The sequence below is a fragment of the Coenobita brevimanus genome, chromosome 5 (genome assembly GCF_032717465.1).
Source record: "Coenobita brevimanus isolate Jiangsu-jjx chromosome 5, ASM3271746v2, whole genome shotgun sequence".
Classification (NCBI taxonomy): domain Eukaryota; kingdom Metazoa; phylum Arthropoda; class Malacostraca; order Decapoda; family Coenobitidae; genus Coenobita; species Coenobita brevimanus.
This window is the reverse complement of record NC_136958.1, coordinates 7,290,325-7,306,258: the sequence shown is the minus strand read 5'-3', so window position 1 is coordinate 7,306,258 and position 15,934 is coordinate 7,290,325. Positions and strand designations below refer to the sequence as shown.

The 15,934-nt window shown below is 40.3% G+C and overlaps 1 protein-coding gene across 1 annotated transcript; it reads left to right on the top strand.

Annotated features, from left to right (window-relative positions):
• Nucleotides 1-23: 23 nt before the first annotated feature.
• Nucleotides 24-15,217, top strand: RpL5 (ribosomal protein L5). The gene is made up of 7 exons (XM_080270964.1): nucleotides 24-101; nucleotides 9,351-9,496; nucleotides 10,012-10,186; nucleotides 12,332-12,534; nucleotides 13,580-13,757; nucleotides 14,702-14,776; nucleotides 15,066-15,217. The coding sequence occupies exons 1-7, from the start codon at nucleotides 99-101 to the stop codon at nucleotides 15,201-15,203; spliced, it is 918 nt and encodes a 305-aa protein (XP_080127090.1). The 5' UTR covers nucleotides 24-98; the 3' UTR covers nucleotides 15,204-15,217.
• The last annotated feature ends 717 nt before the right edge of the window (nucleotides 15,218-15,934 follow it).

Below are 15,934 nucleotides of genomic sequence, written 5' to 3'. Positions count from 1 at the left end.
AATATTTCGCGGCGGCCATCATACTTTCTTTTGGAGCGTGGCCGACCCGAGGACTGCAGTGTTGATGCTGTCTGAGGGGACAGCCCTAATTTGAGAAAATGGTATGTGTTTGCGATAAATAGACAAGTGGTATTTGTTATTTAAGTACGTCATCATCAATTGGGTACGGTAAAATAGGGCATAAAGTCATGTTTGTAAGTTTAAGTTTGATGTGAGAAAGTGACTGGCCGCAGCATGTGGTGTGGGAGCCATGTTGTGTCCCTGTTTATATTGGTCACCTGATCACAGCAGGACTCTGAAAATGACTCTCATGTAGTGGCATCTGGTGCAGAAATTATTGCAGCCTTGCACTAGTACTAGGAAGCATGATTACATGGGTGTATTGCAACAAGTGGCGGTAATCTAGTGCACCTTAACTCTCATACTTGTCCCTTGTTCTTCTTCTTGTGACCTCTGTCGCTTTGTATCGCTTCGTAGGTCCTCCTCCTCTTCTTGCTCCTTATCCTCTTCTCTTTTCTTGATCACACTTCAATTTTCGTTACATTTTTTATGTTTATTTACTGTCCTTCTTGCTGTTGCCTTTTCTTCCAACATTGTTAGAAATATTTTAGCAAACTTCATTATTCTCCCTGTTTCTTCCTTATCCCCATATAGTCCCAGTACTGTACATATCCCCCCATCTTCTTCCTCAAGTCTTCTCTTGCATTCCTCCATTCCTATCACCGCTACTACTGATGCTATTAACTTCTCCCTATGCTCTTTGTAGTTGTTGCATTCAACAATTAGGTGCTCTATTGTTTCTTTTATCCCCTCACAAAATTTGCAGTGCTTGTCCTGTTCCTCTCTATTTCTACCATTCACTTCCAGAGTACCTGTCCTAGCTTTAACTAACAGTCTACTTCCCCAGTCTCCTACATGCCAGTTTAGCCCTTCTGATTTTTGCTTTCTTTTATACCATTTCAGAGTCACTTTTCCTGTTAACCCCACTTTCCATCTGTTCAATCCATTCTCTTCAATCTTTTTCTTAATTTGTTTGTCTTCTATATGGCTCCAAGCCTCTGCCAGGTTTTCTCTCCTCTTCCATCTGTTAATTTCTCTCCCCCATGATGATCTTGCCCCTCTTTCCTCCAGCACCCTCTTAGCCCATCTTTCCACACTGAGTTTTTCTATTTTCTTTGTGAACCCCAATTTTCCTTTCACAATTCTTTCTTTGAATGTGCTCCAGCCCATGTCTCCCCTTATGGCTTCTACTGCCGTACTTCTTGGGGCCCCCAGGCCCCATCTACCCACTATGTTTTGTACTTTTTCCAATTTCATGATATCTCCATCTCGGTAGTTTGTTATTTCCGATCCATAGAGACAGTAAGGCACTGCTATTCATTTCCACAGACTCTTACCCACGTTATACTTGTTAATCACTCTACACCCTCCATTTATAATCATGCCTGCCATCTTCCGAGCTTTCCCTTCATTAATCTTTCTTTGTTTCTCCCCTCCTATTCCTTCCTTACTCACTTCTATACCTAAGTGCGTATATTTATCTACTATTTCCATTATGTTGTTCCCCATCACCCACTGGTTCTTCTCCCTGTTATTAAATTCCATCACCTTGCATTTTCCTGCACTAAATCTTAGGTTCCATTCCCTTCCAAATCTGTCAGCTATTTCCATAAGATCTTCCGTGTCTTTCCTGTTTTCCGCCATGAGTACTACATCATCTGCATAAGCCAGGCATCCTAATTTCCAATCTCCAATCCTCACTCCTTTGCCTGATTTCCTGATTCTTACTAAAAGTTCTTCCAAGTAAATGTTGAACAACGTAGGGGACAACACACAGCCTTGACGCACCCCGATGTTATTGTTAACCACCCTGTGCTTATATTTCCTATTGTGAATTTCACCTTATTTTCGTCATACCATCTCTTTATTATTTCCACTATCTTGCCATCTACTCCAATATGTCTCAATAGTTTCAACAATTTACATCTATCAACAGTATTGTAAGCTTTTTCAAAGTCTAGAAATACTAGTTATAACTCTTTTCCTTGCTCCTTGTTCCTCTCTATGATTTCTTTCATTACAAAAACATTTTCAAGGCCTCCCCTACCCTTCCTGAACCCACTCTGTTCCTCGCCCCATATTTTGTACTGTTCTGCCCATGATATTAGTTTTTCATTAATTATCATCCCAAACACCTTAGCTAATACATTCATGACACTAATGGGCCTATAGTTTCCAATTTCCTCCTTAGCTTTTCCTCCACCCTTATGTATAAGTGTCACCCTACTTCTTTTCCAGTCCTGTGGTACCTCCCCTTCCTCCAGGATACTATTAAACAGATTTGTCAATGCCTTTGTCAATTTTTCCCCACCATATTTAATAAGTTCACCTATTATTCCATCTGTTCCTCCTGTCTTTCCATTCTTGATTGCTTTAACAGCCTTTTCTACATCTTTTCTTTCTATCCTTACATTCCCCATTTCTTTGCAATCACTATATATCCAAATATTCTCTGTGGATTCTTCCTCATTGTCTTTTAGCATTACTTTCTTCCAGTATCCTTCTACAATGGATCTAATTTCTTCCTCATTTTCTGTTTCTTTACCCTTTATTTTTAACTTTTACTTTCTTCCAGTATCCTTCTACAATGGATCTAATTTCTTCCTCATTTTCTGTTTCTTTACCCTTTATTTTTAACTTAATACGCTGTACTACATCCCTTTCTCCAAGGTTTCTCTTCAACCTTTTCCACCCTTCTCTTTCTCTTTCCCTTCGGGGCATATCATTTAGTTTTTGAGCTTGTTCTTCTTCCCACTTTCCTATTTTTCTACTGATTATTATCTTTGCTGTCTGTTTTGCCTCTGTGTATCTTTTCCATGCTCTTTCCCAGTCCTGTATATATTGTTCTCCATGTTTTTTTATCATTTTTCCCCATTTTCTCAGTTCCCTGTTTTCCCTCTTCCTGTCTTCAACTGCTAGTTCTACTTCCCTGTCCCACCAGCCTTTTAATCTTGTCGTTGCTATCTTCAGTTTTTTTGTTCCTATTGTTCCTCTTGCCTCCTGAATTATGGTCTTTTTAATGTCTTTTTCCCAATCATTAATAGACCTTCCTCTCCTCTCTTCCTCACATATCTGGTCATCTAGATTCTGACTGTATTTCTGCCAATTCGCATTAGCTATATCCCATTTCTCTCTCCATTGTGTCTTTTTTATTTCTTTTCGCCTATTTGTCTTTCCACATGTAATTCCAATCATTATATGATCAGAAATGTCGACATTCTCATTTTTCCATATCTTACATCCATATGTCTCAACCTCATGACTTATTATTATATAATCAATTGCTGATTTTATACCTCTGTCACTCCATGTTACTGGGTCTTCCAGCTCCCAGTTCTTTATCTTAAGCTGGGTCTTTTCTGTGAAGTCCAATGTCATCTGTCCGTTCTTGTTCACCCTCTCATTATTTAAACCAATATGGGCATTCAGGTCCCCCATTATTATCCACTTATTGTTTGCCACTTCTTTCTTTATCTCCAGCAGTACTTCATACAACTTTTTATTTTCTTCATAGTTTTCTTTTCCTTCCACTCCCATGTACACTATCGTCACCCACCATTCTTCTTTCAGGTCAGTAATCTTTACAGTTAAAATGTCACCTTTGTTATAACCCAGAAGTTTTAACGTGAAATTGGTAGATTACACAGTAAAACTATATTGGTTTTAGTTACTTTTCTTTATGAAGGTTCCTGATTATTGCAGTGACGGTATCCTGGCAAGCCTTTCCAGTTTGCCCTTTGACCTGTATAGACTAGGGGCCGTTTTCACAGTCGTCCCCAGTGCAGTCCCCAACAGCCTACTCGCCTCTGAACGCACGTTTTCGTTTTCACAGTCGCCCCCAACCAGCCTTCCGAGGCCTCTGTTGGAGACGGCCCGAACAAATTACAGGAACATTCTTGGGGGGGGCGTGCAGCCTCCCCAACAGACTGTCCCGAAAGTAAAAAAGTAAAAGAATAATTACATGTTTCATATTTTCAATATCATTTCAATATTATATACCCAATATAATATTTCTGGTGTAAAACACACACCCGATATTGAAAAAATATATATGTTTGTGTATTTTTATGAGACTTTCTACTACGTATTCGAATACTACCCTTTTGCAGACAGGTGGAGGCTCCTCAACAAACGGACCCGAAAGAAATACGAGAATCGTTGTCTAATGCATATTTTCATGAAAATTCTAATATCTGATGCCCGATGTAAAAGTTGATGTAGCTAACACCCCGTTTAGGAAAGAAAATGTTCATGTATTAATAGTATATCCGTTAATAAACCACACCATCACTCATTAGACGTTATACATGTTGCTTCATTGTTATTTTTACTTAAGCCTTTTTTACAATACTTATGGATTCAGCTTACTTCTGATTTCAAGTAGGAGCGTGGTGAGGCAGTTAGTTAGCTCTTCATTCCGATGACTTTTCCTATTCGTTATTTTTGCTGCATTCTTACGAATATCATTACTCCTGAATATATTAGTAAGAACTGTGTGAAGTGGATGTTCCAGCCATGTTATTCATTACATTCCAATTTCTAAATATTCTCTACATATGGAAAGTGTTTTCGCCACCCAGAACTACCAACCCTACTGCATCAACACGGGCAGACGTCCCCACATTAGTAAGCTCCCGAAAGCCATTCGGAGCGACTATGAAATCCAACGGTGCTTTTGGTTCGGGCCCAAAAGGTTAGGGACGACTGTGAAAACGGCCCTAGGAGTCAAAGTGGAAAGGTCTTTGTCTGAGAGAGAAAGCATGGTATATTTAGAGATCTAAGACCTAAAAAATTATGGTAGGTAAGTTAGGGTAACTAATTAGTTGGTTTTGAGACTAATTCTGGATGGTCATTGGCCAGGCATGTGTATGTGGACTGTGCTGTACTATGACTAATCTATTGCACATTGTTTTATTCCTGTTTTCCCAAATAATTACCTGCCTAATATACCACATTTTAGTGACTTATTTAACTTACAAGTTTATGAAAACATTGAAGGGTCACATGCTTCACCCTGTCATTGCAGTATTTCAGTACTTATATAGGCATTTAAAAAAAATTCCACCTTTAATTTTTCAAAATATTTATAATGCCATACTGTATTTTCTTTTTCAAATTATTTATACATTTCACTTGTTTCTTTTCATCATTGTCTGTTGCCTTGGCCATGTTTGATGTTAGGATGTAGAAATTGTCATCCCCATTCTTATTTCAGGATCCAATAACAAAGAGCTACAAATAACATGCTCTGTGGAAGTGGCCAAGGGATCATTAACATTATTTATTTATTTTAAAAGCTTTAAGTACTTCACAAGCATAACCATCACCACATATTTCTCATAATTTCTTTATAGATGTGCTTCAGATACACCTATTTTGTGACCATTCGAGCAAGTTTAAATTTGTTAATAGTGTGCCTATCCCGAGTCATGTGCTTCCCTACTCATATTTCATTTGTCCAGTGATCCCATATCACTTTCCTACATAAGCAATCTTCAGGAAGACAGAGGAACATCTTATTTTGCAGTTTTCTTACTTTTTTGTTTACCAAAGTCCTTCACAGGATTCTTTGAGGAAAAGGCAAAAAGCATTTTAAAAGCGGTCTTTGTCTGCGATCCCCAACTGCACCAAAGACAGACAGGCATGCTGTATTGTGGTGTGGTGTGAAGACAGATGGATGCCATCTTAGAATGTTTTTTTTTTTTTCCCCCATGAAATTACCTTTATCAGTGCTGATTTATCCAGCCTAGCCTAAATTCACGTAACTTACTCTAACGTAATTTTTCCTAACCATCCTAACCTAACATTTTATGCTAACAATGATTTAAACTAACCTAACCTACTGTACTGTATTCCTTATATAGCTAATCGTATTTTAGCTGTTTAATGGTGGATCCTGTTAATGTTTTAAAAAGCACTTATGTATGTCTTTATTAAGTCCCAGAATTGATTCAGAGCTAAGTAAATTTTAAATTGTTTAGAAGTGGTCCCATCCCGTGGAAGGTTACACCTATGCATATACTTTGCCCTCTCACACACTTGGTTACACTTGGTACATATATATATATATATATATATATATATACATACATACATACACACTGTATATATACGCTTATTTATTAGAAACACGAAGTACTGACCTAGCCTTTTACATTAGGTATTTTCTTCACTGTTCATTTACATAGATTCACTTAGATGATGTTCTGGAAGAGGTTTTTACGCCTGTGACACTAGCTCATTAGCCGTCTCTACTTGGACAGTAACTTCGTGTGGTGGATATTTGTGTCCTGTAAGCAAGTCTCTGTTCTTGGTCTTTCCAAAATCTTTTTAGATTTTCCTCGTATTTTTCTACTGTCTTGGCCCCTTTTACCCACTCTGGCAGGCTGTTCCAGTTGTCAGTCACTGTGTTTGAGAATGAGTACTGTACTTCCTGAGCTCATATTTGTTCTGGTCTTGAATACCTGGTACAGTATTTTTTTTCTTATTTCCTCGGGTAGGGTCGCCTTCTCTCATCTGGAACAGACCTGCAGTGCATGCCTGGTCATATTTTCTAGATATGATTTTGTATGTCTGTCTGCTCTCCCCTTGATCTTCTGTATGCTAAGGTTTGTAATCCCAATTTCTGGAGCCTTTCCTCATATGACAGGTCTTTAATCTGGGGGATTAGCTTGGTGGCGGTACGTTGCACATTCTCCACTACTTCAGTGTCCTTTACCAAGGGTGGGCACCAGATTTGATTGGCAAGCTTTAAGATTGGCCTTGCTAGGGCTGTGTATGGGGGCTTGAATATTGCTGTATCCAGATGAACAAAGGTTCTTCTAATCAGTCTTATTATTTTGTTGGCTTTGTTGATCTTCCCACAGCCAGATGGTTTAAAAATGACAGTTTTTCCATCAATAATTCTTCCTGTATCTTTTTCTGTCATGGTCCTGTTGATCCTGCCATTCAGGAGATAATCCTGATCTTCAGCCTTAGACCGTCCAGTCCTCGTATATATATACTTGCTTTTTTCTGGGTGAAATTGCAACATCCATTTTTCTGTCCATCCTCAGACATCATCCAGATCGCTTTGCAACTTTTCACAGTCCTCCTGACTCGTAATTCTCCTGAAGACCTTGGTGTTATCAGTGTGCAGATAAACCTTTCTGTACTACTACTACTACTTCTATCTCCCTGTTGTATTTGACTGGTTCCAGCAGGTCGTTGATGAACAAAACAATCAACACGGGCCCCAAGACTGAACTCTGAGAAACATCACTTGTAACTTGCAGTCAAAAGCATTGCCATTTACCAGCACTCGTTGTTTTCTCCTTGAGAGGAAGCCCTAATCCCTTGTACCGGTAGATATTTTCCTCTAATACTGTAGCTTGTTTTTTCTCCAGTCGTCACTTGTGTGGTACCCGATCGAATGCCTTCATGAAGTCACAGTACACCACACCCTCCGTGTGACTATCGTCAACAGCATCATTCCAATAGCCCAGCTCCATAACTAACTATAGCACAGTTGACCTGCCAGAGATGATTCCAAACTTTTTTCTGTTGAACAAGTAATGTTTCTTTATGTGTGTTGTTATTTCCTCTCGCAAGATTGACTCCATTATTTTGCAAACAGTGCTGGTTAGAGTGACTGGCCTGTAGTTGCCTGGATCACTCTTGTTCCCCTTTATGGAGATGGCTGTGATGTTTGCAATTTGCCAGTCCTCCAGGATTTCCCCTTCATGGAATGAGCAAATATTATCTTCAAGGGTTCAAGTACTTCCTCCATCATCTCTTTAATTATCCTTGGATGTAGCTCATCTGGGCCTGGGGATTTACTTCTCTTCATGTTTGTAACAACCATTATAATCTTGTCCTTAGTTAACCCCAGATGTTAAGAGCTAGCACATCCCTTGGGGTAGAAGTTGGTATGTGCTCTTCAGGCTTCCTGATGGAGCCTTCAGCAAACTTCTGAAAGTACCTTAGCCTTTTCCTTGTCATGTGTGGTCTTTAGAACTTTTTCCCCATCCATGTACAGGTCAGCTATTCCTGTTTTTTTCCTTGTCATTGATCTCACGTACTTCCAGAACATTTTTGGGTTTGCTTTGACATTCCATGCTATCTCTCGCTTCATGATTTTCAGGGCATTCCTTGTTTCTTTTCTTTAATTCAGATATCTCTAATTTGTTGTATGCTGATGATGCAGTACTACTAGCAAATGCTGGACAAGAGCTTGGTAGACTAGTGCAGAGTTTTGTATATGTCTGTGAGCGTTGTGCCTTGAGAGTAAATGTAGAAAAGAGTAAAGTGATGGTTACTGAGAGAGAAGGCAACTTCCAGTGTGACGTTGCAGTGCATGGAGAAAGATTGGAATTGGTGAGTGTTCAAATACCTGGGTACAGTGATAGAAAAAAGAGGAAACTGTGCAAAAGAAGTGGAAAGTAGAGTGACACACGGAAGGAAAGTAGCTGGTGCTGTGAAGGCCCTGACAAGAAACAGAGGTTTGAGTGTTGCATATTCACAAGGCTTACATGAAGGAGTTTTAGTGCCAACTTTAACATATGGATGTGAGACTGGTTTGGCATGAAAATAAAAGTCAAGAGTGAGAGCAGTGGAAACGGGACTGCTGAGGAATGTATATGGAGTGCAGAGTGGATAGGATACGGAATAATGAGATTCATGAAAGATGCAGAGTGAGGAAGTCTGTGGACAAGAGAATCAAAGAGAGTGTAGTGAGATGGTTTGGTCATGTGGAGAGGGTGGATGACAGTAGAGTGGTGAAAAAGATATTGCTATATGAGTGAATTTGAAGGAGGGAGGAGGCAAGAGAGGCCAAGAAGAAGGTGGAAGGATATGATTGATGAGTGTGTAAGGAAGAGAGGTATGGAAGTACAGTATGTAAGGCTAAGAGACTGACAAGAGACCGAGCTGATTGGATGAATTTTGTGCGGAGAAGCGCATAACTAGGGATTTGACACCTCTTTTTAATGTAACAGCATGCGTATTGACTCTGTCATTAGGTATATGTGAAGCTACAGAACATGGTGAAAAATTTTTTGGCCCATCTGATGGAGCCAGGATTCCCTGGGCTTGAATGATGAGCGTTGGAAGTGTGGCCCATTGAATTGGGCAAACTTAGGCTGTCTGGACGTTGCTGCCCTAGGGCAGGAAAAGAGGTTGGGATGTTGGTGATAATTCAGATTTTTAACAGTGGTCAAGAAGTACCTGTAAGTAGTACTGAATTACATCAATGTGTTTGTGTTTTGAGAAATGATTCTTTTGGTTATCTAAAATTTAAATGTCTCTTACAGGGATTCATTAAAGTTGTGAAGAACAAGGCATACTTCAAGCGCTTCCAAGTGAAGTTCAAGAGGAGGCGTGAAGGCAAGACTGACTACTATGCCCGGAAGCGCCTGGTGGTGCAGGCCAAGAACAAGTATAATACACCCAAGCATCGGTAAATCATGGCTCTTATTGTTGTTGTTATTATTATTATTATTTTATTTTATTTATTTTTTCTCATGAATGAAAACCCATGGGCCATTCAGTTTCTCTCTCTTGCTGCTTATTTGGAGAACGATCTCAGGGTTGTATTGCTAATGGAGGCAGTTGCAGATAGTTTTCTTTCCCTATTGTATTTTTATGGAAGCAGTTCCAGAAAATTTTTGTATTCATTTGTTCACGTTTTCTTAATGTTTTTCTGTGGAAGTGTTTCATACAATTTACCTGTGATGTTGCTAAAAACAGCTGCTGGCAAAAATCTGTACTAATATATTTCCAAGCAACTCTTCAGTGTCGTGCATATAAGGAATCCCCCCCCCTTTTTTTTTTTTTTTTTTTTTTTTTTTTTTTTTTTTAAATAGTAAATGTGGTTTCATTAATTTCCTATGTGAACATTACATGGAAATAGTGTTTTCTGTGCAACTTTCACACATTTGGAAACGACATCCCTAATTTTGACGTCACTTCCAGATTGACTGTTCGCATCACCAACACCGATGTGATCGCTCAGATTGCATATGCAAGGATTGAGGGTGACAAGGTGATTGCAGCAGCATACTCCCATGAGCTGCCTGATTATGGAGTGAAGATTGGCCTTACCAACTATGCTGCCTGCTATTGCACTGGACTTCTCCTTGCTAGGCGGGTATGTACTTTATGAGCTTTCACGTATGTCAGTTTGGGAAATGTAAAACATACCCTCAACATACACTCAGGCGGTATACGATGCTAAGAATTTACACAGAATAGGTAATCTTCATTTAAAGTTTTCATTTTTAACGTGTTTAACCCCCCTTCTGCGGGCAACTTGTATACATGTCACAATTGGGCTCCTACGGGGCTGCCGGCTAGCAGCTATACAGGCAAGTCCTGGATAACAAGCAATCGCTTAATGAGAATTCGCTAATACAAGTTCTTGCAATTTGCATCACCACCTGTTTAACGAGCTGGTAAAATCTCTGAAAATCCCAACTTACGAGAATTGAGATGAGGGTACAGTATTTGTATTTCATGTGTATTAACCCTTTATTCCTGCTTAAAATTGTCTGTCACACGTGTTGGTGGTCGGTGGAAGTTACTTGGCTGGTTGTTCACCCCATCCCTATTTTACCTATAATTTATGTTATTCTGCTTATATTAATGCTGTTTTTGTATTTTAGGTGTATTACCCTCTTGTATTAACCCTTTATGCCAGCTTAAAATGATCAGAAAGTTTTGGTGGATTGGGGGGATGTTGCTTGGAGGCTTTGCTCCCCAACCGTATTTTTCCCATGAGTTCATCTCTTTGTTTAATGAGAATTCAGCTAACGAGCAAAATTCTTGCTCCCAATTAACTCGTAAGATCAGGACCCGCCTGTACACGCAAGTGTTGTCCCGTCACGGTTTGAACCGGCTGCCATTTTATCTCACCACCAAAGGGTAGGCAGGGTGTCCCTCTATACCACACAGACGAGAGTCAGTTTATCCCTTGCCTTTGCCAGATGTACAATGTTTTCTTCAGGTTCCTCAGATTCCATCCGCGCCACCTGTAGCCAATTGCGTCATCCATTCCTGCCAAGCCTCTTTCCAAGGATACTAGAAAAGGGCTCAGTGATAGTGCCATAAGGCATGCCTTTGATGCAACTGTGTCTGGTTTATATAGTTGAGAGCAAAGCCATAGTGTGCACTGCCGGCAGATGCATGAACACGTCCTGCTCTCACGCCGCTCTTGCAGCGAAAATTACTTCCCTTCACATCATTACTCATCAGTGCAATTACCTACAGAGCTGGGGATACTTTCATTCGCGAGAGGAAGAGTTGATGAGTAAAACGGTGATTAATAAATTTCCCTAAGTATAAGAGTTAGAAAAATATTAAGGTTCGACAGCAAGCATTTCTGCAGTTTCCAAGAAGTTGCCCGTAGTGAGGTGACAAGTTCATTAAATATTGCCTGGCATGTGGTGGTTAATCAGAGGATGTACTGGTAATGTTTCATTTTTTCCTGTCATAAGACTATTTTTCATTTATGAGAGACTTGCCAAACCTGGGTGGCTTAGTTATGTTTCATTGACCTCTGGATTACATGATTTCCCCAAACTTGGTTATCTGGAGGTGGCAAAAATATAAGCAGTCAAGTGGCTTGTGCTTCATCATTAAGGTGTTGTATGTAGAATTGAATGGGATGGTATGTTTAGGATAGGATAATATGTAAACGATATAGATTAACAGAACCAGTTGAGGAATTAATAGAATCATTTGCTTTAAGGGTATGGTCATATGGAGAGAACAGATGTAGATAGGGTGGTGAATGTTGATATGGGTGAGTTTGAAGGTTGGCAGAGGCATAATAGTACAAGATGGATGTACAGGTACTTTGTGTGTTCAGAGGAGAGGTGTGGCAGTTGATGAGATTTGGGAATAGGTAAGAGACAGAGTTTGTGGGTGAAGAACAGCCTGTTGTATGTTGAAAAACTATCCCTCACCCCCCTGAGCCAGATGAGCCACTCACGTAGAACATCAGTTATCATAATCTCCTGTAGGTAACTCAGATTTATGAAACACTCAGTAACATGTAACTGTCTCTGTTATGTAGTTTATACTATCCCCCACCCCCCACTCCCCTGAGCCAGATGAGCCACTCACGTAGAACATCAGTTGTCATAATCTCCTGTGGGTAACTCAGATTTATGAAACACTCAGTAACGTGTAACTGTCTCTGTTATGTAGTTTACAGTTGACCATAGTAAAGTATTGTGGTTTATGTTGTCCAGGGGTTTCCATGAATTACATGTACACTTGTTTTCCAATCCAGATTCTTAAGAAGTTCAAGCTGGATAGGCTGTATGAGGGCCAGAAGGAAGTTGATGGAGAAATGTTTTCCGTGGAGGATGTAGAGAAAGGTCCTGGTGCTTTCCGTGCCAACCTTGACATTGGCCTGGCTCGCACGACCACCGGTGCCAGGATTTTTGGCGTCATGAAGGGCGCAGTGGATGGAGGCATCGATGTGCCCCATAGGTAAGTTTTAGGATCGGTGGAGGATTGTCAGTTTAGTTCTTTTACCTTAACTTGGCCCAGATTTTTGTGGCTTTTACTCCCAGTGCAATGTAACAGTGAATGGAGAGAGACTGGAATTGGTGAGAGAGTTCAAATACCTGGGTACAGTGATAGAAAATAGAGGAAAATGTGCAAAAGAAGTGGAAAGTAGAGTGACACAAGGAAGAAAAGTAGCTGGTACAATGAAGGCCTTGATAAGAAACAGAGGCTTGAGTGTTGCAGCTGCATGAGGCTTACATGAAGGAGTGTTAGTGCCAACGTCAAGATATGGATGAGACTATGGTGTGGCATGAAAATGAAAAGTAAGAGTAAGAGCAGTGGAGATGGGACTGCTGAGGAATATATGTGGAGTACAGAGGGTGGATAGGATACAAAATAATGTGATTTGTGAAAGATGCGGAGTGAGGAGGTCTGTGGACACCAGAATCGAAGAGAGTGTAATGAGATGGTATGGTCATGTGGAGAGAATGGATATCAATAGAGTGGTGAAAAAGTTATATCTGAGCGAATTCGAAAGAGGGAGGAGGCGAGGAAGGCCAAGAAGGTGGAGAGATATGGTGGATGAATGCATGAGGAAGAGAGGTTTGGAAGTCGGTGAGGCTAGAGAACTGACAGGAGATCGAGATGACTGGATGAATGTTGTGAGGAAAAGTGCATATTCAGGGATTTTGGCACCCCTTTTTAACATGGCAGCATCTGGATTGACTCTATCGGATACGATTATGTGAAGCTACAGAACGTGGTGAATGTTTTTGGCATATCCGATAGAGCCAGGATTCTGGGGGTTTGAATGATGAGTGAATGGAAACATGGTCTCTTGGATTGGGCAAATTTGGGCTGTCTGGACAGTGCTACTCCTCACCCTGCCTTAGGGTGGGAATGGAGGTCCGGATGATGATGATTATTCTTCTTGTAGGTCATTTGATTATTATTGGTGAAGTCTTGCTCAAAAAACTTCCTCTGATTCAGAGACCAACCCTTGTTAACTTGATTTTTGCACTTAAAGTGAGAAGAGGTTCCCTGGCTATGACAAGGAGGCCAAGGAATTCAATGCTTCGGTGCTGCGTGACCACATTATGGGCAAGCACGTAGCCAACTACATGCGTGAACTGATGGAGGAGGATGAGGATGCTTACAAGAGGCAGTTCTCTCGCTTCATCAAGTGTGGCATCACTGCTGATGAGGTGTGTACTAAAATCTTTCTGGTAAAACAGTTTACCATTTTGATGGATACAATTTAGGGAGTAAAGTTCACCTAATCATTCCTGTGTTTACTTCACACTTTGGGGATATGTGTTCGTGTTTCAAGGTAAGTCATTTATTCCAAGAGACCTGGTTCAAGTTCTTGATAATTGGTTGAAAGTACTGACTTTAAAACTTATAATGGCAGGCACCAAAAACCAGTGAAGGTTTTACAAGGACCAGTTATATTTTCCTGTTGGCTGTGGACACCACAATAAGTACCGGGTATTTAACCCTTTCACTTTGAATGTTTTCTTTTTTTGGCAGGATGTCGCACACACAAGGATTTTGAGATATATAAAGATAATTGTTTTGATAAATTATTTACCAAAAATAGACCATAATTTCTTGAGTAAAATGATGTTTAACATGATGTAAAAAAAATAAATAAATAATAATTACCTGTGTGGTGAGCTTTGTAAATCTTTTGTGTTGGAGCTCCTCCACTGCCAGACGTATGCCTTCCCCCCCCCCCTCCCCACTTACGTCTGACATATTAATCTAAGTCATCAGACATCGCTTCCATCAGATCCAAGTAACCTGCCATGGCAGCAAAACATCTTGTACTGCAAACCTTGACATACTTCTTGCACGTGACGAAAATAATAGACAGTAAAATAGTCCTCCTGTGATGCCAACTCCATAGGCTTGCCACCTCCTGATACTGAACCACTATTGGGCACCCTGTACTGGTGTGCAAATCTAAAAAGTCCAGAACACGTTGATGTGTTACCTGATGGCTACGGACATTTCCTTGATGGCACGTTAATGTGCCGCCTGATGTGAAAGGGTTAATTGAGGTAGATATATAGATAACAGACAAGGGAACATATTTTGTGGTTCAGTTTAGATATGTTAACATTAATATATTTATGTACTTTCTCAGCTGGAGGATATCTATAAGAAGGCTCACGAGAACATCCGTTCTAACCCCTCACCCAGACCCAAGCCAGAGAAGAAGGTAAGAAGTATTTACTTTTTCACTAGACATTAATTTAGTGTCACTGTTTTGTAGTATTGTCCTAGCAATGTAATGCCTTCATGATGACAAGATTCCTGTTACTCAGGGCAGCACCAGACTGCTTTGGTAGTTGCAGTTTTAATTATGTGCAAGTTAGTAAACTATAAGAACATATTATGACACAGAGTTGGCTTGTCTTCATTGGGTGAAACTAGTAAATGCCTGCGTCTAAAACATATGGTTACATGAAATGTAGTGCTGAATGACTAATGTTACCTCTTCCCTTCAGGTCACCAAGAAGAGGTGGAACGCCAAGAGATTGACTTACGATGAGCGTAAGGCAGCCGTCCAGGCCCGGAAGGAGGAATGGTTGGCCAAGATTGAGAAGGGAGAGGCCAGTCTTGAGATGCTCCGCACTAAGAAATAAAGCATGTGAGGCCACATGTATTTTTATTTAACCAGCTCTTCTTTATGTGTAAGTTGAAGGATTTTCGAGAAGATTCCTGTAACATTTCTGAGCTTAATGTAAACTAAGTTTGAAAGAATAATTTGCAAGTGATCATAAACACCGAAGTGGGAAAGAAATGTTTGGAACTGGATTGGTAAGAGAGGACAGAAATAACAAAGACACGTACCATACAGTAGTGTTGTAGGGCAACTATCTTGTGAGGTAGTTTGCCAAGAGGGAGTAAGGCAACAGGAGCTATAATAGAAAAACTTTTGGGTATACGTAAGAGGCAGGGCAAAGTCCAGTTCAGAACCAGATCTTCCCAGAGGAAAATTGACCAAACTTGACTATTCCTCATGGAGTAAGAGTGTTGCATGTGAAAGTTGGTGTTGCTCAGCTGTCCAATTATTACGACCGTTTCCCACCTCCCTCTGTATACCTTGGATGGAGAATGGTGGACTGCAGGCCACCAGCAGTCCACCATCACCCTGCAGGCCACTGGCTTCATATTCAGATGAGCTTGGGGTTGCAAGCAGAATGTTTAGTTTACCCTCTTCACCACAGTGATGTCTTTCAGTCACTACACCAGATAGTAAGAGGTCTAATTTTAAAGTTAGTTCTGGAAAGAAACATAATGTGGTGGCATTGATATAACCAGGCGAGTATGTGATAAGGAAAGCACCATAGGTTGTAAGATGCGTGGCTACCAT

Coding starts and splice junctions, on each gene's coding strand:
- RpL5 (XM_080270964.1), top strand. Junction 12,535..13,579: donor GGCATCGATGTGCCCCATAG/GTAAGTTTTAGG, acceptor TTGCACTTAAAG/TGAGAAGAGGTTCCCTGGCT. Junction 13,758..14,701: donor GTGGCATCACTGCTGATGAG/GTGTGTACTAAA, acceptor GTACTTTCTCAG/CTGGAGGATATCTATAAGAA.